Source organism: Ailuropoda melanoleuca, chromosome 19 (assembly GCF_002007445.2).
Source record: "Ailuropoda melanoleuca isolate Jingjing chromosome 19, ASM200744v2, whole genome shotgun sequence".
Classification (NCBI taxonomy): domain Eukaryota; kingdom Metazoa; phylum Chordata; class Mammalia; order Carnivora; family Ursidae; genus Ailuropoda; species Ailuropoda melanoleuca.
Window position 1 is genome coordinate 22,640,290 of NC_048236.1, and position 26,739 is coordinate 22,667,028.

At 37.4% G+C, this 26,739-nt stretch overlaps 1 protein-coding gene across 1 annotated transcript in view; it reads left to right on the forward strand.

The window, feature by feature from the left end:
- Positions 1-26,739, forward strand: part of COL19A1 (collagen type XIX alpha 1 chain) — a 312,582-nt gene that overhangs the window by 243,003 nt on the left and 42,840 nt on the right. The window contains exons 20-36 of the mRNA XM_034648272.1: positions 3,323-3,358; positions 4,734-4,769; positions 4,861-4,914; positions 5,595-5,648; positions 7,076-7,129; positions 7,828-7,917; positions 8,868-8,912; positions 9,017-9,094; positions 10,749-10,784; positions 10,892-10,945; positions 11,042-11,095; positions 12,470-12,511; positions 16,374-16,478; positions 16,561-16,614; positions 16,894-16,947; positions 22,156-22,209; positions 23,627-23,680. Of these exons, the coding sequence (XP_034504163.1) occupies positions 3,323-3,358; positions 4,734-4,769; positions 4,861-4,914; positions 5,595-5,648; positions 7,076-7,129; positions 7,828-7,917; positions 8,868-8,912; positions 9,017-9,094; positions 10,749-10,784; positions 10,892-10,945; positions 11,042-11,095; positions 12,470-12,511; positions 16,374-16,478; positions 16,561-16,614; positions 16,894-16,947; positions 22,156-22,209; positions 23,627-23,680 (954 nt within the window). The remainder of the gene's footprint in view (positions 1-3,322; positions 3,359-4,733; positions 4,770-4,860; positions 4,915-5,594; positions 5,649-7,075; positions 7,130-7,827; positions 7,918-8,867; positions 8,913-9,016; positions 9,095-10,748; positions 10,785-10,891; positions 10,946-11,041; positions 11,096-12,469; positions 12,512-16,373; positions 16,479-16,560; positions 16,615-16,893; positions 16,948-22,155; positions 22,210-23,626; positions 23,681-26,739) is intronic.

The following is a 26,739-nucleotide window of genomic DNA, read 5'->3' on the forward strand; positions in this document are numbered from 1 at the left end:
GCAAATCCACTCTGGCTTTCTCTCCCACTGCAGGTGTTTGAGGGCATCTCACCTACCTCCCTGAGATTATCTTTAGCCCTATCTGCCTTACCCAGGAGAAGCAGGCTGCTTTTCCTTTTACCTTTTCTGCTTGCCAGTTACCTCTTAATCCCTTAATTATTCTATGTCCCTTATACGTAGTTCCACCTTATCCAGGGGATAGATTCGAAGACATCCAGCGGATGCCTGAAACCGCCAGTAGTACCAAACCCTCTACAGATGACCCTGAACAAAATGGGGGTTACGGCATCAATCCCCAGGGTAGTCAAAAATCTACATATAGCTTTTGACTCCCCAAAACCTAATTACTGATAGCCTACTGTTGACCAGAAGTCTTACCAATAATATAAACAGTTGATTAACACATATTTTGCATGTTATATGTATTTCATACTATATTCTTACAATAATGTAAGCTAGAGAAACGTTATCAATAAAATCATATGGAAGAGAAAATACATTTTCCTGTAATGTACCGTAAAAATTTGCATGTAAGTGAACCCACTCAGGTCAAACCTGTGTTGTTCAAGGGTTAAGTGTATATACTACGTTTTTTCATATATAGACCTATGAGGAAGTTTATTTTATAAACTAGGCATAGTGAGAGGTTATCAACAGTAATAATAAAAGTAATACACTGTAATAAACATCTGAATATGGCCTCTCTCAAAATATCTTGTACTGTACTCACCCTTCTTCTTGGGAGGATATGAGATGATAAAATGGCTGCGTGATAGGATGAAGGAAGGTGAATGACGTAGGCTCGGTGACCTAGTGTCAGGCGACTACTGACCTGATGATTCGTCAGAAGGAGATCACCTGCTTCCAGACTGCAGCTGACTGCCAGTAACAAGTCATGGAAAGTGAAGTCACAGATAAGGGGGAACAACTCTGCATCTTTGCCTGCCTTCCTCTCTGCCCCCCACATAAAAGGAACACATTTTTACATTATTGTACAGAGCGGTTTAGCTCTTTGCGGTCTCAACCTTTCCATTCCAGACCCGAATGTGGACACGACTGGGCACAATAAACAGGAGGCCCCAAAAGAGGAATGGTTTTCATCCAAGTTTGAATTCTGAACCATTTATCCTGAATGGCAGTTTCTCCCCCGCTAATGGACATTTAGAATATAACTACATGTATCACATGTTAGAGCTTATAGTTTTAGGTGAGTTTACGGATAGAGAGAGAGGTTCTAAAAGGCAAATGACCTGACCAGATAATACTCTTTGGAGCAGCACTAAAAACCAAGTCTTGAGACAACCAGGCTCCTGGTTTGGTTTTGTTTGTTTAACCTGTTACTTTAATCAATGTGGCTTCACAGTGGCTCTAAATAAGCATGATATAAGCAATGCAACATAAGCAAAAATAAGCAGTTATATAAGCAATGTGGCCCATTGCTTATATCTAAATAACATCATCTTGTCTCTTAAAAGTCAAGTAGAATTTTTTTAACTAAGGCTGAAAGACAAGAATATAAATAAAGCCCTGATCTAATGTATAACAGTTAACCAATAATAAGAGATTTAATCACATTGGCTAGATATGGGGCATAATAGAGTAGGCTAGGTTGTGCTAGGTAAAAAATTATCCCTGAAATTTCTGGGGCTTAATGCAAGAAAGGTTTTCTCTTGCTCATGCTGCATGCCCAGCATGGTTGGGCCGGGAGGAGTGGGTGCTGACACCCACTGCGCTCAGGTACCAGGCTGATTACCACCAGGTAACTAAGCCATCTGGAATACACAACTTTCTCAGTCACCATGGAGGGAAAGTGGGATAGAGAAGCATGAATGGACTCCTTGCCTCCACCTGCAAGGAACACATGTCACTTCTGCTCACATGCCAGGAAACAGCTAGGGGGTGGGGAAATATGGGAGAGAAGAGCTGAGCCCTGTAATCCCTAGCACACAGGACATGAGGTGAAAACTACAGGGCTTCACTTACTAACCGCTTATCTCCCATTAGTGATTTGTTGAAGGAACTCGCATCCCTAAAGGGACCTTCAAGAGGAGTATTACCTACCATATGGTTCTCATACTTTCTCTTGGCTTTCATATGCAAAAGAAAAAAATTTTTAAGTGAATGGTTTCCATCTTATTGTGAATTCACCCAATTCAAATCATAAGTAAACTACAAATCAAATCAGCCTGAGCACCCAAAGCCCGGGATGGAAGTCAGGCTGCTAGGTTTAAATCCTGAATGACCTCTCACTGGCTATATGACATTGGGGAAATTACTTACCTTCTCTGTGCCTCAGTTTCCTTGTCTAGAAATGGGTATACTAATCAGACCTACCCCAGTGACATGTAAGAATTAACTGGGACAGTGATTAGATCAGTGCTTGATATATTATAAAGATTTAATGAATATTAGCTCTTATTGTTATAGCTGCATAACTTGAAATTCTCTAATTTGACAAACTTTTACTGGGCACCAACAGAGTACACCAGAAATGCTGTATAGTCGAGGTGAATTATATCCCTACACTCACAGAGTTTATAAGCAAGATAAACAAGGAAATATAAAGTGGGTGAGTGCTATGTTAGGGGAAATAACTCAGTTACTCAGAACCTTTCTGAGTCTTTCCTCATGCTTGAAATGGTACCGTATCTTCCTCTCAGCATCATTGTGAAGAGTAAATGAAATCATGTCCATGTAACTTCAAGAAGAAAAGCTAGTAAGAGGAAGCGCGTGTGTGTGTGGTGTGTNATCCCTACACTCACAGAGTTTATAAGCAAGATAAACAAGGAAATATAAAGTGGGTGAGTGCTATGTTAGGGGAAATAACTCAGTTACTCAGAACCTTTCTGAGTCTTTCCTCATGCTTGAAATGGTACCGTATCTTCCTCTCAGCATCATTGTGAAGAGTAAATGAAATCATGTCCATGTAACTTCAAGAAGAAAAGCTAGTAAGAGGAAGCGCGTGTGTGTGTGGTGTGTGTGTGTATGTGTTTGTCTGTGTGTGTCATCATCTCTGTGAACCACCCAAGACAAGGCTTTGGCCTTGGGCAGCATTCCAATTTGTTCCACTCAGGATTCTCGAAATAGTATTAGAATGATTAACTTACTGTTCACTAGGGGATATGAAAGAGTTTTTTTTAATTAATTCTCATATGCTTCCTTTAAACTGTGCAAGCAGACTGTGTGACATTCTGAGTCATTTTAGAGGCTTGTTTGTGACAGAGGTCTGAGTTTGGCCTGTGGGATTTATCCATGTCCAGTTTGGGAGAATTTCTTTCTCAAAGTATTCATAATTGATTCTGTTTTCTACCCATTTTCCTAGGGAGAACCTCTTACTAAAGGTGAAAAGGGAGATAGAGTAAGTAGATGTTTTATCACTATCTTGGGTTTTCCACTTCATTGATTTCTATCAGATTTCTCAAATGTTTACTTTGGAGTCTAATAGATTTGATAAAATGAGCTCTCTGAGCATTTTACTTTTTCCTCTGTGAATTTTGACTCTTATTTTGGTAAATGANAGGTGAAAAGGGAGATAGAGTAAGTAGATGTTTTATCATTATCTTGGGTTTTCCACTTCATTGATTTCTATCAGATTTCTCAAATGTTTACTTTGGAGTCTAATAGATTTGATAAAATAAGCTCTCTGAGCATTTTACTTTTTCCTCTGTGAATTTTGACTCTTATTTTGGTAAATGAGAAATTTTTTTTTTTAAAGATTTTATTTATTTATTTGACAGAGATAGAGACAGCCAGCAAGAGAGGGAACACAAGCAGGGGGAGTGGGAGAGGAAGAAGCAGGCTCATAGCAGAGGAGCCTGATGTGGGGCTCGATCCCATAACGCCGGGATCACGCCCTGAGCTGAAGGCAGACGCTTAACCGCTATGCCACCCAGGCGCCCCGAGAAATTTTAAACCTTGTTAAGTTTTGTCATGTGATGACACTTTACCGTTTGGCTTTGGTAGTGTCTGTTTTCTTTAACCGTTACTATTTGTTATTGCATGCGAATGTTTTGAAAGATGTACACTTAAGATACCTAAAATACAAAATTAAAATGCAAGATACAGTTTTTTCAAAAATTCTGCCAGTGATACAAATTGAATTTGTCAAACAGGATGATTTTTTTCAAAAAGATCAATAATAAGTCATGGAAATAAGAAAAGCAAACCCATAATAGCCAATATTGCCCTCCTCTTTTGTGGAACCTTAATTTTTTTTTTCATTACGTACATATACCCAATGGTAGAATCACCATAACATCAACTTAAATTTTACTCTTTCTTTTCTCCCTTCATCTGAGGTTTTAATCCTCTGAGATATAAGATTAGCTGGAGGCAAGTCATGACAGTGTCAGCTAAATGGAGAATGCAGTGATTGCTAATGAACTGATGATTACAGAGTCAAAGTGATACTGGGGGAAAAAACGTTATAAAGAAGAAAGAAATCCTGAAACCAACACTATACTATATGCTAACTAACTTGAATTTAAATGAAAGAAAGAAAGAAAGAAAGAAAGAAAGAAAGAAAGAAAGATAAAATAAGGAGTTATTGTTTACTTATTAGCAATAAGTATTTTAAATCATGTTTTAAAATGACCCCTCCTTGACTTCATCATATCATCCATAATTCTCCCTTTATTATATGTTAAGTAGTAGAAAAGCAGATGAATTCAAGTATTAGAGATGCTCCTCCCCATTGAGTTTCAGCATTACATACATAGTAATTTTTTTTACAGGGAGAACCTGGGCTAATGGGATCACAGGGAATAAAGGTAATCTCCTGATCTTCATTGCATCTCCAACCCAATGAGATTATAAAGACTAAAGTAACCATTTCACTTTCCTTTCCATTCGTGTGTTCAGGGTGAACCTGGAGATCCTGGTCCCCCCGGTTTGATAGGAAGCCCAGGACTAAAGGTATACAAAAAATAACTGAGATAAAAGAAGAAATAATTTCAGAGTTTAGCCATTTCGGTGTAAAACAAAGTGCTCTGACGTGCCACTCATTTTCTTCACAAATGTTCTCAGAGACTTTATCATGTTTCCATGGTGATTTTCCCCCATTGGCTGCACTTATTACACACATAGTAATTGTGCCTTTTGGTTCACAGTATTGAACTGTTTTTAAACTCTTTTTCAGAGCACACTCACAAATAGCATCCCTAAAAGCTTTAGAGTGAACAATGTGAGCAAAACCTATGACCCTGAGCTATATTCTTAAAGTGAATGGGATTCAAGATTTAATCTCTTAGCCAAATTTATGCAGATGCTTGCGTTCCGGCTGTGGGATTCTGCAGGAGTGTCCCAAGAAAGAGCAGCCACTGGGAGGTGAGGGAAATACTTCCGTGATGCACTCTCACCAATGGGTAAGGCAGGTTATCCTGGCCTGGCTTGTTGGTGGGAAAAGACCCATTTAAATGAGAACATCTCCAAACTATTTTTGTAAGCCCAAAGCACATTTCAGAATTATTCAGAGAAGGCAGGATGATAAAAAAGCCTGTCTTTCTACAGATAAAGGTCATACCATGTTTTATGTATATTCAGCTACAATCTATTTTTTTTAACAGAGTTGAAGGATATATCACCTTCTCTTTTAGGGTCAACAAGGACCTACAGGCTCTATGGGACCCAGAGGACCACCAGGAGATATTGTATGTATAGCAAATATAGGTGTCTTTGATATGTGGAAATTGAATCAATGTCTTAAAGAATGTCTACATCTTTTCATGTCACTGAGTTATACAATCTTTTCCAAAGACATGGGTCATCTCTACTATCAAAACCAATCACACCTGATGTCAGGGGTTATTAGGAAGGCTAATACCTTCCAATATTCATATGAGGTCCTTTTGAATATCATTAGCCTAATAAATCAGTCTTTAGAAGTCAAGTTAACTAAGTTATCACTTCGGACATGCCTGTCAGTGGTGTACCACCAGTAACGGAGATTGGAAACATCAAAAGACATAAGAAAAACTAAGAAAGCAAGCATTTTCATTATGCATGGCTTTGGTTCAATTCTCCATCCAAAAAAGACACTTCTTAAGCTCCTGTTGTTATTTTCTGGCAAGAGCCTCTAAAAAGAGCAAGTCTTTTGGCTGCAAATACTTCTCTAATTCCATTGGAGAAAAGTCCTCAGGTTGCATTATAACCTAATTCTAGTGGTCTCGTTATTCTCTCTGTCTCTATCTCCGTCTCTCTCTTTCTCTTTCTCTCTTTCTCTCTCTCTTATGTCCTTTAAATGCACTTTTCTATCTGTTCCTCATCTAAGCCTCTTGTCCCTAGCCTGACCTTCTGATAACTTGGGAGTTAAGACTCACTATCATCCTCACTCGAGCAAAATAAGAGAAATAATTAGCCATAAATTCTTGGAAGCTGATCTCCATCTGGCCACAATTCCAGCATTTTCTGTGCAACTATTAGACTCCCTCGTTTTCTCATCATCTTGAGAACAGCCCCGTGACCTGCTGCTGTATCCTCCAAGCTTCCTGACTGAACCTCCAGAGGTCTCTTTCTCAGTGCATTTGTTTTGAACACTCCGCTTGTGAGCAAAGTTTTTTGTTGCTCCCCCAAGCCATTTAATGAGCCAGTAGAGGTGTACCTAGTGGAGGGATCTTAGGAAAAGAGAGAAAATGCTGGTGGCACAGGTGGAGCCAGAAGTTGCCCAAGAAGTGAGATTAGATGATAGTGGCTGGAGCTGAGAACGAGAATAAAATCAAAAGGGAAAGAGCCACTGTTGCCAAACATAGTAAAAGTGTATTTTCCTATTTAGCCCATCGTCCTTCTAAATCATGATGTGATGCTACCAACCACCATCCTTCCACCCTTTCTTGGCAATAATAGGGATAGGGCATTGGTCCAGTTCTCCCTTATTTGGTTTCTTTTCCATGACATCCAAGTCACTTCACTTGAAACAACAAGCCACATATTTTCACTAACATGTTTTCCTCTTTAACAGGCTAAAATCTTATAGTTTGAGTGTTACAGTTCTGTTCTCCTGACAAAGACTCACAGATAGGAATGTTCTTATAATAAGAGATATTCTAATTGTTCTTTCCCATTAATTCTGATATTCTAGGGATTGCCAGGAGAACATGGTATCCCGGGAAAGCAAGGCATTAAAGGAGAAAAGGTATAGCTTCCATTTTACCCATTTTGTATATTAAGCAGCTCGGTAGGAGGAAGAGACAGAGGGTCATAAGGGTTTTGGGAAAGTGAAGGGATAAGACAAGGCTGCCAGGACTGTACAGGGGATAGACAGACATAGAAATGATGACATGAAGGGTGCCCCCTGGAGTTGTGCATTGTGACAGCCCTCATTCTGACACAGAAACACAATGTGACAAAATGAACTGACTTAGAGGTGAAGACCTCAGGACTCAGAAAGTCTGTTTCAAGTTCAGTGGCCGACTCTGGAGTAACTCTAGGAAGTCTCCATCTTTCAGAACCTGTGTCTTGTTGTCTACATGAAAATAATATATTAATGTTTAACCTTTACTTGGAAGTAACTTAAAGAAAACATAAAGATCATTTAAAGAACTTCTGAATAGATGATGCCCTTTTATGCATATATTTATATACATGCATATTTCATGATACTTCTAAATTTATTGTCACATAACTCACCACAAAATGTAAATGCATTTAAGATAACTAGAACAGTGCCTGGCATGAATGAGGCCCTCAGTATATATTGTTGAACGAGTGAATGAATGAGAAAATGAAGTTTGGTTGTGATGACAACTCAAAGCAATGGAAACTACTGTGTGTACACCTCCCACCACAACAAACCTGAGCAATGAAGTAAGAATCTTATCTTGTTTTCCTCAGGGAGATCCAGGTGGGATTATAGGCCCTCCTGGGCTTCCAGGTCCAAAAGGTGAGGCCGGTCCTCCAGGGCAAAGCCTGCCAGGGGAACCAGTAAGTACCAGCCCTTTTACTAATATCTCCCTTGAAAGTTCATTAATTACCACTTGTGTGTTCCCAGTTTCAGATCACAAGTATAGGAATAAGTTGAGGTCTGCAGAAAAAAGAATTACTCATCTTATTCTTTAGGTCAGAGCTCTAACCTCTTTAGAATTTTGATGCAAGGGCTCCCTTCTGAAAAAGAAAATGCACATACCCATTTTACATACAGTTTTGGAAGATTCATAGGCCCCCCTGAATCTTCTCCATGAATTCTTTAGGGATCCAAGGAGCTAGTAAGATACATTAGTTTAAATCATAAACCTTCCTAGGACGCTGCGTTAAAACAGAAGAACTGCCTGAAATTTTCTTTCCAGAGGCTCTGCAGGGATGGCCATTCATGGTCATTTGCAGAAAATGTCCTTGTAGCCCAGGCAATTTCCAGGACATAGAAAAACTGGATAGCTGGAAAATCTAAATAAACAGTATGCCTATTTCACATACTTTTTTTTCTCATCATCTTTGACTTTTTATATTAATTGTTGATAATAAATAGTTCTCAGTCACAGATGCCTCATTTTAAAGATAAAAACATCTTTTTTATTATTAAGTTTTTTTAATTCCAGCACATACAGTGTTATATTAGTTTCAAGTGTACAATATAGTGATTCAACAATTCTATATATCAGTCAGTGCTCATCAAGATAAGTGTACTCTTAATCCCCTTCTCCTATTTTGCCCATCCCCCCACCTCCCCTAAAAATGAAAGTATCATATATTTTAAAGTAACTATACGAAATCTATAATCTAGAGAAATGTGTAATCTTTGTTTCTTATTCTTTTATAGAAAAGGGTTTATTCAAGAGAGATGAAGCACAATGAATTATTTTTGAGTTATAACTTCTAAGATGCTTTTAAACTTTTTAGAAAAAAGAAATGTATTTACCTCCTTTATTTTCTTTTAGGGATTAGATGGAAATCCTGGAGCACCCGGTCCTCGTGGGCCAAAGGTATGAAAATATCACAGATAATTTCTAAAGAATTAATAAGAAAATATAGCCTGGAAATTTGTGTCCCCTGAGCCTCGCACTAACGGAAGCCTCTGGTTGCACAGGGCGAGCGAGGACTGCCAGGAGTCCACGGTTCCCCAGGTGACAGAGGCCCACCAGGGGTGGGAGTTCCTGGCCGAACAGTAAGTGAAATTCGGTCAAGCTTTCGAAACCCTTTCAATTCCAATAATCAGATAAAATCCAGTGACAAACTCGAATCAGGAGAAAGGAATGAAATGGTCGGAGGAGGAAATATAAATAAACACTAGTCAGAGGGAGAGAATTGACGAGCATTGAGGTTACATCCCTGAGCAGAGGGACGGTGTGGTTTACAGATACTGGTCTCATGTACACTGATTTGGGGTTGGAAGCAGTTGTTTAACCCTTTATTCCTCCATTCTATATATTAAAAATATATACAGCATATTATTTTTGCTATAATATGCTATAAAATAGCAAACATTCATATGTTTTTTCAATATTTTACAACACTTTACAACGTTTTACAACATTACAAATGAATGTTTGTAAGATGATACAAGTGACTAAAATTAGGTTTTATATATTACTGTTTTAATGAGAATAAAATAAAGAGTTAATATTTAAAGTGAAAGGAGTATGTATAAACGAGATGATGCCAAAAATCTCCTAAGTAATATCTTCAGGAAGAGAGAATAGAAGTCATTTATAATAGGGAAGACAGAGAATGGGCAGGTTTTTAATGCGTTTTAACTACAAGGACAGTGCCTGATAATAATGGCCTCTGTATGCATATTTGTTGACTACATAGTAATAAGAGAACTTTTTATTTACGATGAAAAAACATAAAAGATTCTGGAACAAGAAAAGTGGAAATAAACACTAATTCTAATGGCATTAATTTGGGAAATTGACCTTGTAATGAAGTTATCATGAGAGCTAAAATAAGGCATAGTGAATGGTTACATTGTGTGTGATTGATTCTCTGGGGCGAGAATATAAAAGACCCCTGGGGATGGGAGATTAAACACAGTAACAAAACAGATCGGGAAATTATTAGAGTGAAGGAGGCTGAAGCAAAAAATAAAAAAAATTACCAATAACTAGGGACACGGTAGAAATAGAAAGGGTGCAAAAAGTAGCTTTGACAGTAACAGCGATATGAATATTTATTTTAAAAATTAAGAAAGGACATGTGAGTGAGCTGTTTCTGAAGTCAGCTGCTGAGAACCCAGCCCTTTACTCACCTAGGTGTTCGGCCCCTCCTTCCATGGTCCGTGCTTATGTAGCAGGGAGGGAGCTCTTGCCATTGGTTCACTGATCATTTCCCACCCTCATGTTGCTTCCCCTAAATTCCAATTCGCTAAAGTAGGAAAGAATGGCAATTGATGTTTTACTGCCTACTCCTGTCCCTGAACACTGGTTCTGGCAATTTCTTCAAATGGAGAAATGACTTTAAGTAGAAAGCAGAAAGGAAAGAAGTCCCGAGCCAGTTACCCTATCAGCAGCCAATTTCTAAACAAATAGAATTTGGGTGCACAGTGTGGTCATGAAGGTACACAGACAGATGATGGTAACAAGAGAGAGAGCCTAGGCATCTAAGCAAAATCTTTCTGATGTTTCCAGCAACAGGCATCTGCTTAAGTGTTTACCTGCTGTCCAAAAGTCTTAGACGACTTCACAGAGTTTTCAGCGGGTACAAGGTGGCAAACCCTGTTGTTCCACTAAATAAATTACAATACATAGCTCTTTATCCCATTTGGATAATTTATGGTCCTTCCTGGAAGAATTCTGATAATTGGATCTCATTCTACTCAGGGCTCCCAAGGACCAGCTGGAGAGCCGGGTATTCAGGTAAGCTACTTAACCAAGTTATTCGGCACAGCAAATCCAGTTTGCTTACTTGGGAGAAATTACTGAAAAACTATCCTCATAAATAACTATTTGCCCCACTTTTCCAGGGTCCTCGAGGTCTCCCTGGATTGCCAGGAACTCCAGGGACCCCAGGGAATGATGTAAGGACCACCTTTACCTCCTCTTCCCCACCACCCCATTTTAATCTACACCTGTGCCACTGTGCAAAGATTTGAACACAATGATTCTGTTTTCAGGGAGCTCCAGGGAGGGATGGAAAACCGGGTCTGCCAGGCCCCCCAGGTGACCCGGTAAGTCAACAGACTATGCCTGATTTATGTATCTTTAATGCACCCAGAAGCCAAACAGCCTACCAAGCAACTTTTACTGTCCGAACTAATTAGAATGCTCAGTGACTGCTTGGTGATTTTGTTTATCCCCATTATTTTGTAAAGGGGAAAAAAATTCAAGCTGCATCAGCATTTTTGTGTGTGATGAATACTTATTTCCTAAGGGTATAATTCAGCTATATGATTTTGCCCCAGGCTGAGCCTTGGCACATAATGTCTCAATCCCATGGAAAATTGAGTTAAAATATATAGCCACAATTTCTGTTCTTTCTAACGCTACTGACTAAATTGAATTTCATTTTTCTAAGTGAAAGTTTGCAGGTAAGTTACCTACAATATGGTACATATCCATTGATTCTGTGCCTTTAAAACGCTGAGATGATTAAATTATAAAAACCAGCTTGAGTAGGCTCTTAAAAAATAGGTTTAGGCACTAAATGTGTGTTCCAAACTTTTATTTCAGGATGAACCTGGCTTTGAGCGACAGTGAAATCCCTTTAAATAGCCCCAGAATCAGCAGTTATAATTTGAGAGGCCATATGGTACATGACATTGTATTAAAAGTTTTGTACGATAAAATCCAAATCTGGCCTCTCGGTTCTAAGTCTCACAAATCCTTCTCCCTCCCACACTGGTTGGGCCTTATGTGCCTTTATAAGCTCCGTGCAGAGGCATATTTTGGCCTGACTTTAACTCCACTGCTGAGTGAATCATATGCGTGCATAATCTAGGATTCTTATAAAGTGTTACTTGGGTTTCCAGCATCTCTCCGAAAGGACATTTTAAGACACGAGGCCCAAACACTGCCTGAGTTCCCTCAGTGTCTCTCTTGCAAATCACAGAAGCCACCTGTTGGCTCTTTTGAACTTCAGTGACAAAGAACTTTAAGGCAAACTTGTTCTAGACTTTTCGTGTTTCTCAGCAGCCTGATAATTTGCTTGGCAGAGTGGTGACTTCCTTTTAATAAATTATTTAGCTTTATGTATTATTTAAAGCCAAGAATATATGAGGGTTGGCATAAAAGTTGTCATGTCATGAAAATATAAAATAGAGATGCAGAATCCAAAAACAATATGGGTGTGTTTACCTGTTCATCCTAGAGGAATAGTGATACTTCTCAAATAAAGTTATGAGTCCTGTCAGTGTCCTATGCCTATTTTGTGATCTGAAACGTAAAGCCAGCCATCCTGACAGTGAGGCTCTTAGAAGCCCCATGATGAATCTCAACTACCGTGACACTTTGAGGAAAAACATCTACATTATAGTGTATGTTTGTATTATGTGCACGTATGTGTATAAATGCACGTATTTGGGTTTTTTTCTCCTTAAATGCAGATTGCACTTCCTCTCTTGGGAGACATCGGCGTCTTGCTCAAGGTACTCTGTTGCTATGTAAGAAATTATGTGTTCGTTTTTAGGAAAAATTAGAAAGGAAATCTTTATCACAAATTGAGTTAATTGCTTAGCCTGAGCTAAAATTCAATTTTTTAAAAGGCAGAACATGTTTAAGATAGAAAAAGGAACACATATTCGTGGATCTTCTGCCTTTTGTACTAATCCCTCCACTGTCTTCTTGACCTCCCTGTCAGTTTGGGTGTAAGGGGTGCTGGGTGGAGGTGGTAGTTCTGAGACGAGCTACACAGAAGGCACAGTGTCATCAACACCCTCGAGTAGACCATTCTCTTCTCTGGAGGGACAGCTTTCACTTCAGGGGTGTTTAGTCGCCCTGACTCAGTACTGTGAAACTAATCCTTCTCACGCGGACCTTCCCTCACCAGGCCCAGGATGCAAACCGGTGCTGCTCAATTAACAGCTAGCTTGCAGGGCTGAACTTTGAGGGCATGGGATCTTCCAAAGAGAGTTATAAAATTCCAAAGCCAACAATTGCCCTAACACCTGTTACCCTGTTAACTAAAAGCTATCTCTACCTATTATTCATCTGATAAGGAATAAATCTTGCTACCATTTCTGTCTCTAATATTACCCTGTGTTGTATTTGTAACACAGATAGGGGAGAATGATAATGGGATACCTGTAAGGTTATGTATTCATAATATTTTTTCATGGCACGCTAAGATCGCGTGAACCCAGATGAAAATCTGTCCCTTCACATTATACTCAAACCTCCAGTGTCCTATCTATATATGAATGAACAGTGTATATGAGTACACGCACACACACACACTTAGGTTCTTTGTGTATATATGTGATACATTTTTATATTCCTAGCATTTCACCCAGTGGTTTGTACAATGACTTACATAATAGTAGACAGGCAGGAATATTTGTTGATTTAAATTCAAAGATTCAAGGATTCTGGTATAAGTATTTGCTAGATGATTAAAAATTTGAGAATATATATATAAATATAAATGTAAATATGAATATCAGTATAAAAATAAATTACAGGAGGTTTTTAAGACCTTCAAAAGTCAACATTTTCTTATAAGTCAAAAGAGAATACGTATGGGGATTTTAGGAATATCTTATATTCGTTGAGTTAGTTACATGGCAGGCAATACACTGCTTTACTTATACCATCTCACATAATCTTCACAGAAATCCTATCCCCATTTCATACATTAGGAACTGAAGTTCTGAGCAGCCAAGTCACTTACTTAGAGTCACACAGCTAGCTAGTAAGTGCAACATTAACACAGGAATGCAGGTCCTCACACGTTGTCAGGTTCTTCACAAGGGCGGGAATGCTGGAAATGGCAAGACTCTAAGAGTTAGACTTCACCATTCCAGAACAGTTAGGAACAAAACTTGTACACTTCAGCAGAAATGAATATCTCGATAGAATACAGGGTGGCTCACAGAATAGACAAGAAGACTGAATAGGCTCTGATGAAAACCAGGACTCCACAGGCCTCAGACGTGGACATAATTGATGGTTTCACCGGGGAAGCAGCCCTTCAATGAGCGTGCTCTGCCTCTGTTCCATCCCTGACATCACCTCACTGAGGTTCCGAGTCCCAGGAGAGCTGATTGGTGAGAGGCAGGACACCTCAACTGAGAGTCCCATCAGACTGCATTCCATAGAAGGGGGAAATGTGCAGTTCCCCCAAAGTGGAGTCCAAATACAGGAACTTAGGTTGGAGATTGGATCTGTTAGTCCAACCTAATGTAATTTTAAATCCTGATCCTATTACCCAATGCATTAAGTCTCCCTCTCTGTCTAGAGGCTTTAACAAACTTGGTCATCTGCTTTCTGTTTTCAAAAATATCTTTGATTAAAATGTAGTAAAGACATCCCTTCAAAGACTTCAGGTAGGTTAATCTGTGTATCAGTCCCTCTTTGCATGAGATTGTACATTGGCTAATAATTGATGCATCTTTATTCTCTCTTTAAGAAAATCTAAGACTTTTTTCAAGACCCTCAATGAAATCATTTCCCTTGATCTACCATGTGGCAACCCTAACCTAAAGAAAATGGGGTCCATTGGAAGGGACTCTGAGAAAATTTTATGGACTCATAATGATTACTGTTCTTTTATGTTTTATTAAAACAATCAATTGAATAACCCATTCTAAAATATTGCTGAGTGTCAGTATGCCAGGGTCTTGCTGCACACGGCTGTGCCACATTTATTTGTCTACAGATACAATAATTCATCTTCTTTATGCCTTTTGAAATATAGAAAACTTCTTGATTCTCATAAGTTCTCTGGCATCTCTCTCTCTTCATAGTTTTTCAGATATTATAAGTAGTGAATCTACAATTACATATGTATTTTTTTTTACTTCCTCTACCAACACATTAGCTCTGGGAAAAGATCTTGATGGCAAAATTAGTTCTGGGAAATGATGCACACTCTGGCTCCCTTTTATATATACCAGCTCTAAGAATGGACCACCATGAAGAGAGAGCTCTTTAATCCAGCATTTTTTAGAGAAATTGCCTCGGAACCTTTTCAATAGTGTACGGAATTAGTCTTCCAAGGAGCGTATTCTTGGAAATCAGACTTATTCTGATATTCACTGAGCAAAAATGTTGAACTTGAATAACCATGAGCTTTCTTGCCAACTTCTCATTAATGGTAAGCTTCAGTTCCCTTTTCTACATTTCAAGATTCTTCCCTTTGGTGAAAAGAATGAAAGAAGAGAGGCTGATATTGTCCTACCTTCTGTCAACTGTTAAAATTAAACTATCTCCTCCACCCAGAGGGCCCTATTCTGTGCCTTTCCTGATCATATTCTTATTCTAACAATTTAAAAAATAAGACTTCTCAGGGCTTTTCACAAGCACTTTTTCTTTGGCTATGTGGTAAGAAGTTTATCTTGTGAGCTCAGACACTTAAATGCAAGGCTTTCCAGATCAGCTAAAGGTTACAGAGAAGGCAATGGCAAGGTAATTCCACTTAGATTTCCTGTCTGCGCTTGGATTTGACATAGAGTCAAGTCCAAGTCACTCAGGTCATTATGTCTCACGTGAGTGCTTCCACTGACAATGTTGGTAAACTATGTGTAGGGTCCTCCAACTAATTTTGTTCTCAAAAGGAGAAATCCTTTCTTCACAACCCTTCCTTCCTTCCTTCCTTCCTTCCTTCCTTCCTTCCTTCCTTCCTTCCTTCCTTCTTCTCTTTCTTTCCTTTTTAATGATTTATACTATTGGTTCTATGAGGGCTCTAATCCTGTTGGTTATTCTGAACTTTATTACTCCCTCCCTTTTTAAACATGCTGCTAAACAACTGAAACAGTCCATGTTCTTGACTTATGTGTCTTTTCCTTATATATTTGGAATTTTCCATTTACATATCATTGTAAACATGCTTTTCTTAAAAAAAGATTTACTTATTTGTTTTAGAGAGAGAGAGAGAAAGAGAGCCCACGCATGAGCAGGGAGCTGTGGGGAGGGAGAGGGAGAAGCAGACTCCCCACTGAGCAGGGAGCCCACATGGGGCTCCATCCCAGGACCCCAAGATCATGACCTGGGCCGAAATCAGGAGCCAGATGCTCAAAAGACTGAGCCACCCCGGTGCCCCAACATGCTTTAAAAAGAAAAAAAAAAAAGAAGGTCACCAATATCATAAACAGATACAATTGACTAGCTTCATACGTAGGTTTTACCTTACAGGAAGTAGTCTTTTCAAATTGGATGAACTATGTCTCTGAAAGTGGTAATATATCAATTGCTGTATCATTGGTCTCTGACAAAGGTTCAAATCTGACCAGACCTCACTGTTATAGATTGCTTTGATGAATCTCTCAGTAACCTTATGTCTTTGTTCATTAGAACTTCTGTGGCAACTGCCAAGCCAGTGTCCCGGGGCTGAAAAGCAACAAAGGAGAAGAAACTGGCGCTGGTGAGCCTGGAAAGTATGATTCTATAGCCCAGAAGGTGAGGAGGCAGGCTGGATGTTGATGGCCCTGTAGCTGACAGAGAGTGCCTTCTCTCACTTCTGTGCTGCTCCATCCTCTAGGGTGACACAGGTTCACGGGGTCCTCCAGGAATCCCAGGCAGAGAGGGACCAAAGGTAAGGCAGTTTGTCCTCTACTCTCTGTGTTACTTCCAATTCAGTGTGAAAAAAACAAAACCAATTTTAAAACACACTACTTTTTCTACTTTCATATTTTTATATTACACTTTTATAATATTTTGGAAGAGTGGTATAAAAGCCATTTGCAGATGTCATTTTTTGTGCCCTGACTCTGTCCAAATTACATGCCCCAAGTATACTAAGAAGAGATATTTTCCTTGTTCTAAAAGATGACAAAATGATTCAGTACACTAGCTGAATTTCTTGTCTTTCTAGGGAAGCAAAGGAGAGCGGGGCTACCCTGGGATACCTGGAGAGAAAGGCGACGAGGTAAGACTCTTCTCTGATAATGCATCCTGCTATTGATGCTCTTTAGAGGACTCAGAGGAACGACATCAACTTGTCTATAGCTCATGATTAATGCTAAATCAAATAAAAACAAAGATTTAGATTTTTTCAAATGTCAACACAATTTAAATAATAATACATTGATGTTTATTATCAGTGGTTCCATTTTTGAGAGAAGGAAAATTAAGCACAGTTGCTATGTTTTTGTTTTCATGTAGTAGATGGCAATTCCAGCTCTCTCGAGATAAAAGCAGGGATCACAATAGAATCCCAAGGTAGCAAGTGGAATCAAAAGAATAGTTGAATAACCAGCCTAGGAACAAGAGACAACTCCAAAACTCAGCACAACTTCCCTGGGGTACTGCTGTAACATGACTCAGCTTCAGTGACCTTGGTCTGTCTGTGTCTCTGCTCAGACTTGGGAGAAAAAAAAAACTATCAAAAGGATCTGATTCAACTAGTTTAGATCAGCTGCCCACCCCCAGACTAAGGTTCAAAGTCGAATGTACTTTTGAGATGATGGTATAATTTTCTTACACTAAGCCATGGTGATGCTCAGGATATCATTCTTTTCCTGCATAATTTACCTTAACTCTTAGAAAAACCAATTAGGATGATGAATTGTTGTTAGTTTAAACAGTTTTGATGCTAATAATTCTTAATGAAAGTAAGTAAGCCATCTGGCATATATTAACCTTGATGTTAGTACTGAAAATCATAACAGTATAAAGTAGATCTATTTTTTGAGTCAGAGTGATGTTTCACGTTACAAATTATCACGTGTTATTGTTTTTAATATTGATTATATTCTAGAAAACTGTGAGAATTAGTTTGCTTTCTTCCAAATTAAAAATTGAAGAAAAAAGAAATACATTTATTTTCATCCATAAATANCACGTTACAAATTATCACGTGTTATTGTTTTTAATATTGATTATATTCTAGAAAACTGCGAGAATTAGTTTGCTTTCTTCCAAATTAAAAATTGAAGAAAAAAGAAATACATTTATTTTCATCCATAAATAAAGAAGTAAAGGCATTTTATTTTCAAAATAAGAATTATTGAGCTTTTGCTTCTTCATGCTCCACAGGAAGTTTCACGAATGTGCCAGCCCTATATCTGATTTTACTGGTCTAACAGCTTTTAACTGCCTAGATTCAAGGAGTAGGCTTTAGAGGCAATTGAGAAGGTAATAACAAAAAGATCGAGAAATAATTGGAATTCAGGATTTTTATAAGTGACTCTAAGTTAAATTTATTAGAAGTTAATTTTGACTGATTCTACAGGATACCTTGCTCTCTTGGTAAACTGAAATGCATCATTGTGATTACTCCACTATTTTAGTATGTTCTTTTTTAAGTATAGTAGAGCCCTGTTACCTTTGGGGAATATATTTTAAGACCCTCGCCCCATGGATACCCAAAACTGCAGAGAGTACCAAAACCTATACATGCTGGTTTTTTTCCTATACATACATACATATGATAAAGTTTAACTTATAAATTAGGCACAGTAAGAGATTAACAATAATAACTAATAGTAAATCAGAATAATATAACAACATCCTATAATAAAAGTTTTGTGAATGTGGTCTTTCCCTCCCTCTCTAAATATCTTTTTGTACTGTACTCATCCTTCTCGTGATGATGTAAGATGATAAAATGCCTATATGATGTGGTGAAGTAAGGTGAATGACGTAGGCACTTTGACATGGTGTCAGGCTGCTCCTGACCTTCTGGAGGTAAGTCAGAAGTTCATGTGCTTCCAAACAGGAACTGACCACAGGTAACCGAAACCACGGAAACGGAAACTACTGTATACCTTTTGGATTCTTTAACGGAGCATATATAAAATTTTGCCCAAGTACCTTATTATATGCGGAATTATTATTATTATATTAATTAGTATATGTAGCAATTTCAGAAGGAGATTCTTTTCAGTTGTTTCTTCACATCACATGAATAATAGGAATAAGCCTGAAATAGCATACTAACTCAGTTGGGCCTTTTGGAGGGGATCGGGTGATGCAGGCTTTTCCTCTCAAACAGGGAGTGGTGAATATCATCTACTTGGATAGATTCAATGAATAGTATCTACCTGGACTCAGATACTACCTGAAATTATAATTTATTGACTTGTTAAGGTGAATGAAACTTTGACGTGTGCATTTCCAACCGGCCAGTAAACTGTACTATTTTAATATGTATATAATATCTAGTCATACAAAAGATGCAGAGGGACACCTCATCTCTTTGAGGACTTCTAATTATTATGTATNTAGGTGAATGAAACTTTGACCGAGGACATGTGCACTTCCAACCGGCCAGTAAACTGTACTATTTTAATATGTATATAATATCTAGTCATACAAAAGATGCAGAGGGACACCTCATCTCTTTGAGGACTTCTAATTATTATGTATTCATTTTAATCTGTTTGGGAACTTAGAGGAGCTGCCTGTTTGTTCATTGCTCCAAGAAAGTGACATTATCCTTTACATTTTTTGCAGGTGTTTCACAAATCAAAGTAGCAACTTATAAGACACTAAATAGAACACACTCAACTCTCATACAGTGAATTCTTGCTTGGAATGCAGATTTTCCTATAATATTTCAGGATAATAATTGATAAACAGGCCATGAAAAATATTGTCAACCATAAATTACAGCAATGGAAAAATAAATATTCTTGGTAGCAACTGAGCTAGGACTTGCAAAATCAAAATATCAGTTCAGAGAAAGAACTTAGCTCTAATGATACTTGAATATCTATGCAATAAATTCTATTTTGTATTTTAGTTTGGCACTATATGCTAAATTGACTGTCCTACTCTTTAATATGTATTTGTCTTCTTTAATGACCATCTTGTCTTCTAAAATTATCTTATTGCCCTTTATGCATCCATAGTAACTTTTACCCTTACTACAAAATTTCAGCTTGTTCAGAGAAAGACTGCTGAGAATGATTTTTTTTTTATTTATGGACTAAGGTTTATTTTAAAGTTTAATGTGGTCATCAAAGGTTAATGAGTCCCAAGCTTATAAATTAAACTACCTAAAGACTCACTCAGCATCTCTAGACTGATTTAGGAGGGAGACTAAAAGTAGCAAAAAAAAAAAAAAAGAATACATATGTACACCCATATCTTATACATGTACATATAGAGAGAATTTTATGGAAATGTGGGTATTTTGAGATAAAGCAATTTGCTGTATGGCATTTATAATCTCCAGACATTTAGAGGTGCCATTTCCAAAGGAAATTTGTTTCCTTTCAATTTATAAACCCAAAAATAAGTTAAGGGTGGGGGGAGTAAAAAGAGACAATGCAACATGCCGGTATGTTCCATGCACACGTGTCTGCGCCGTGTGCATGCACACACACACACACACACATGCACAGCATTGCCAGTGAGGATGATATCATCTTGAAGAAAGAACATGTCCACATTCTTTAACACAAGCATACATAAGATTTTTACCCAAAACTCTTATTTCATGAGGAATTTCAGCATGTTCGAGGAGATTCTTTTCAGTGTTTCTTCACATCATATCACATGAAAAAACCTGAAGTAACATATGACCCCATTTGGCTTTAGATGGACAGATCTGGCAAAGTTTAGTCCTTGATCACATTGATGCAAAGAACCTTGATTTGAGAGAACCTCAGGCCTATAGAATTCTCATAAATAAATACGCAGTATTTTTATCATGGTCACTCCACCTAATATTTATAATGTGTCTAAAAAGGCATATTTAATCACAGTAAAAGGCAAAGGAACTTTGTTATAACAATTAATGGTTTGGTAATATAAAACATTACTCAGTAAAGAAAATTAAATCCTGAAAGAGTGGAATCATTCAATCTAGACTTTGACACATCATATGGTTATCTGAAATAGCAAAAGAGTATTTAAAAGTATATATTCCTGATTATAGAAGTCATCTGAGTTTATTATAGAAAATTTGGGAAACACACAAAAGCACTAAAGAGGTGTAAGAGTTGCTATTGGACTGTGGGTAATAGTAATATTATGATCCACACCCCTCGTCTATAATTCCAAAGCTCAGAAGCCTTTGAAAACCCTGGATATTTTCCCCAAATTTTTAGGAAATTCTTTTTACAGCAGAACCTGACCTGAAATCATATAGAGACAGTCTATTTACCCCGCTTGACAAGAACATCATGTTTTGCTACAGAAATATTTGTATGTTCATTAGAGGGTGCTGCCCCAGGCACCACTGGAAGTATTACATAGTATCTAGCGTGAGCACTGTGTTATTTTTATTTAAAAAAAATCAGAAAATTCAGATTTCTGAAACACATCTGACACCAAGGTTTCCAGATTAGGTACTTTGAACCTCTATCATTCTCATCTTTTATGAAGTGCATTGATAGTTTTTAGTAATTTAAACATTATTCTATGTAACATTTTGTAACTGTCATTTTCCCATGTTAGCCATTAGTTTGCTGAAACATGATTTTAATAGTTGCAAAATATTTTATATTATCTTCTGTAACTTATTTAACTAATATTCTGTTGTTGACACACTTGGTAAAAAAAAACAGAATTAATTACACAAGCCACCAGTTAATCTTGCCAATTCTTCCTTGAATATATGAATGTATCAGTATCTTAAACCCTATCCAGTATAATTAGCATTATTCTACAAATCCAAGAAGAAGGAGGAGGGGATATTCATTCACTTTTATGCTTAAGCCATTAAAGGATTTTAAATTTAAATTCACTGATGAGCCAAATTTCTTCTTATAGTGAACTTTTCAGCTAAACTAAATATTATATCATAAAACATATTCCATTTTTTCACTAGCTGAAGCATTAGTGTAATCATGTATTTCTTTGATGGCATTCTGCCAATTTGAAATTTGTATGTCCATGCTTTAGCAATGCCAGATTCTCAGTGATGCTATTGTTGATGGGGTGGCTCTGTGAGCTCAGAATCTCTCTGTGAATCACCAAACACATTAAATTATGTTTGTTGCAGATTCCATGCCACGGCATTTTAGCTCGTCATCCTAACTCTTTGAAAATGGGCATTTGTAGATCATATATATCATGTTTTCCAGCCAACATAGAACTTTAATTTCAATAGTCAAAATGTTTGATCAACTAAAATGCCTTGTTTCTAACTATGTAATAGACTTATGGTAGGAAATGTTTCTTCTAGGGTCTTCAAGGAATTCCAGGCCTTCCAGGTATCCCAGGTCCTACTGGCCCCCCTGTGAGTATTTGCTAAAGCAATTCCACTCACACTTCATCTCTGCTGGGATGATGCAGGGTGAACTAAATTCTGCATTGCCTTTTGTTCTCTGTGCCTCTCTGTAGATTATCCAGCTGTTGCCTAGGAAAGTAGCATTCTATTTCTCAGATTTTCATTTAGTATTACACTGAGGCTACTCAGGGTCATGGAGACTTATCATCAAAATTCTGCCAGACCAGAAAGCAGTCTGTGATTAAGCTGGTCTCTTTCAATAGAAGTTAGGTGTAAAGGAGCATTCTGTTTTTTAGTTACACTTTTTTGGCATTAACCTTTGGAAAAGATATTCAGATGGTTACACCCTTACATTCTTAAGCACCATAAACTAAGAATATATATTTTTAAAGGGGAAAAATGGGTTAAGGATTATCATATTTGATTTATTTTTATTCCTATTTATCCATTAAAATACCCTCTAATTAGCACTCTTTTTTTCACTGTGCCTCAAACTCAACTTTGTGGTCTTTGTGTCTTTGGTTATACTGTTTTCCTAAAACAATCTCTTTTCCTTTCTTAGCTGCTAAACCCAACCTGTCACTAATGTGGGGCTGTCAAGTCTAGGGTGGCCAGTTAAAATACAGGACATGCAGTTAAATTTGAATTTCATATAAATAAATGGTTTTAGCATAAGTTTGTCCCAAATATCATATTTTTATTTGCTGAATCTAGCAGCCCTACTCAAGACTCATCTTCTCCAGCAATTCCTAGGAGTTCCTATGCAAATGGTATTTTACCTCACAAGTAGGCATGTGATCATGTTCCTTTGTGTTTTAAAGCATGGATTCGCCATAATTAAAATTTTATCATTTATGCTTTCACCACAGTTATGTAGAGCAAACCTGGCTTTAAATTGTACATTAAAATTAAAAGTGAAGAGAAGAGTCGTGGAAGGAACCATGGAAATTATAGCTAACTCCATTCTCAAAGAAGAATTAAAATTAAATTTTATTTTCCATTGGTAAAATGCAGATCGTGTAACTTAATATTCACATTGTCAATTCTGCTGTGTCTTGAAGTATTTAAAGTGTCGATCGCTACCAAAATTATAGCTCATTTAGGAAGGCATAATGTTATGTAAATTGCCATTTAAACAGCAAGGCTAAATTCTTAAATGTATCAAAAGGTTCCAATTAAGGTCATTAAATGTGGTTGGCCAAGGTGAAAAAGCAACCACAAATACGAATTTTACCCTTGCAAGGGCTTATCAGCAGGATACAGCTGCTGTATCAGCCTGAAGAAATATAAGCTTGTAGGACTGATTTAATTAGGATCAAATGACCTTCAAAATGTATCAGTTTTAGCAACCAACTTCCAATGCCTTTGGCCATGTAGTAGGGTTTTTTTTTCTTTTTTGTAACACACTTAGTTTTGTGTTTTACAGGGCTTGTTGGGAAGAACTGGACATCCTGGTCCCGCAGGAGTAAAGGGTGACAAGGTACAGAGGAAATCCCTCATTTACTCTCTGAATTGGGGCTTGGGGGATGGCAAAGTAAGACACTTAACAGATCTGTAAAAACAAGCAAAGCCTGAAAGTAGGAATAATGTCAGGGAATAGCTATTCTGCTAGTGGGCTTGGAAAGATACAGGCACAAAAATTGGTCTGAATACAGCTTCCTAGGGAAAAGGATGAATAGAACACTGGGGGTCATATAGCAAAGTCCAAGCTGGATTCAAGGTCCTGGACATCTAGTTATGTGGAAGGATGGAGTGGAGGAAGTTTCCTGAAGAGGTACAGGTAAGATGGCTTGTATCGGGGAGTTCCAGCCATAGGTGCCAAGGCTNAAAAAAAAACAGAATTAATTACACAAGCCACCAGTTAATCTTGCCAATTCTTCCTTGAATATATGAATGTATCAGTATCTTAAACCCTATCCAGTATAATTAGCATTATTCTACAAATCCAAGAAGAAGGAGGAGGGGATATTCATTCACTTTTATGCTTAAGCCATTAAAGGATTTTAAATTTAAATTCACTGATGAGCCAAATTTCTTCTTATAGTGAACTTTTCAGCTAAACTAAATATTATATCATAAAACATATTCCATTTTTTCACTAGCTGAAGCATTAGTGTAATCATGTATTTCTTTGATGGCATTCTGCCAATTTGAAATTTGTATGTCCATGCTTTAGCAATGCCAGATTCTCAGTGATGCTATTGTTGATGGGGTGGCTCTGTGAGCTCAGAATCTCTCTGTGAATCACCAAACACATTAAATTATGTTTGTTGCAGATTCCATGCCACGGCATTTTAGCTCGTCATCCTAACTCTTTGAAAATGGGCATTTGTAGATCATATATATCATGTTTTCCAGCCAACATAGAACTTTAATTTCAATAGTCAAAATGTTTGATCAACTAAAATGCCTTGTTTCTAACTATGTAATAGACTTATGGTAGGAAATGTTTCTTCTAGGGTCTTCAAGGAATTCCAGGCCTTCCAGGTATCCCAGGTCCTACTGGCCCCCCTGTGAGTATTTGCTAAAGCAATTCCACTCACACTTCATCTCTGCTGGGATGATGCAGGGTGAACTAAATTCTGCATTGCCTTTTGTTCTCTGTGCCTCTCTGTAGATTATCCAGCTGTTGCCTAGGAAAGTAGCATTCTATTTCTCAGATTTTCATTTAGTATTACACTGAGGCTACTCAGGGTCATGGAGACTTATCATCAAAATTCTGCCAGACCAGAAAGCAGTCTGTGATTAAGCTGGTCTCTTTCAATAGAAGTTAGGTGTAAAGGAGCATTCTGTTTTTTAGTTACACTTTTTTGGCATTAACCTTTGGAAAAGATATTCAGATGGTTACACCCTTACATTCTTAAGCACCATAAACTAAGAATATATATTTTTAAAGGGGAAAAATGGGTTAAGGATTATCATATTTGATTTATTTTTATTCCTATTTATCCATTAAAATACCCTCTAATTAGCACTCTTTTTTTCACTGTGCCTCAAACTCAACTTTGTGGTCTTTGTGTCTTTGGTTATACTGTTTTCCTAAAACAATCTCTTTTCCTTTCTTAGCTGCTAAACCCAACCTGTCACTAATGTGGGGCTGTCAAGTCTAGGGTGGCCAGTTAAAATACAGGACATGCAGTTAAATTTGAATTTCATATAAATAAATGGTTTTAGCATAAGTTTGTCCCAAATATCATATTTTTATTTGCTGAATCTAGCAGCCCTACTCAAGACTCATCTTCTCCAGCAATTCCTAGGAGTTCCTATGCAAATGGTATTTTACCTCACAAGTAGGCATGTGATCATGTTCCTTTGTGTTTTAAAGCATGGATTCGCCATAATTAAAATTTTATCATTTATGCTTTCACCACAGTTATGTAGAGCAAACCTGGCTTTAAATTGTACATTAAAATTAAAAGTGAAGAGAAGAGTCGTGGAAGGAACCATGGAAATTATAGCTAACTCCATTCTCAAAGAAGAATTAAAATTAAAATTTATTTTCCATTGGTAAAATGCAGATCGTGTAACTTAATATTCACATTGTTAATTCTGCCGTGTCTTGAAGTATTTAAAGTGTTNCTCAACTTTGTGGTCTTTGTGTCTTTGGTTATACTGTTTTCCTAAAACAATCTCTTTTCCTTTCTTAGCTGCTAAACCCAACCTGTCACTAATGTGGGGCTGTCAAGTCTAGGGTGGCCAGTTAAAATACAGGACATGCAGTTAAATTTGAATTTCATATAAATAAATGGTTTTAGCATAAGTTTGTCCCAAATATCATATTTTTATTTGCTGAATCTAGCAGCCCTACTCAAGACTCATCTTCTCCAGCAATTCCTAGGAGTTCCTATGCAAATGGTATTTTACCTCACAAGTAGGCATGTGATCATGTTCCTTTGTGTTTTAAAGCATGGATTCGCCATAATTAAAATTTTATCATTTATGCTTTCACCACAGTTATGTAGAGCAAACCTGGCTTTAAATTGTACATTAAAATTAAAAGTGAAGAGAAGAGTCGTGGAAGGAACCATGGAAATTATAGCTAACTCCATTCTCAAAGAAGAATTAAAATTAAAATTTATTTTCCATTGGTAAAATGCAGATCGTGTAACTTAATATTCACATTGTTAATTCTGCCGTGTCTTGAAGTATTTAAAGTGTTGATCGCTACCAAAATTATAGCTCATTTAGGAAGGCATAATGTTATGTAAATTGCCATTTAAACAGCAAGGCTAAATTCTTAAATGTATCAAAAGGTTCCAATTAAGGTCATTAAATGTGGTTGGCCAAGGTGAAAAAGCAACCACAAATACGAATTTTACCCTTGCAAGGGCTTATCAGCAGGATACAGCTGCTGTATCAGCCTGAAGAAATATAAGCTTGTAGGACTGATTTAATTAGGATCAAATGACCTTCAAAATGTATCAGTTTTAGCAACCAACTTCCAATGCCTTTGGCCATGTAGTAGGGTTTTTTTTTCTTTTTTGTAACACACTTAGTTTTGTGTTTTACAGGGCTTGTTGGGAAGAACTGGACATCCTG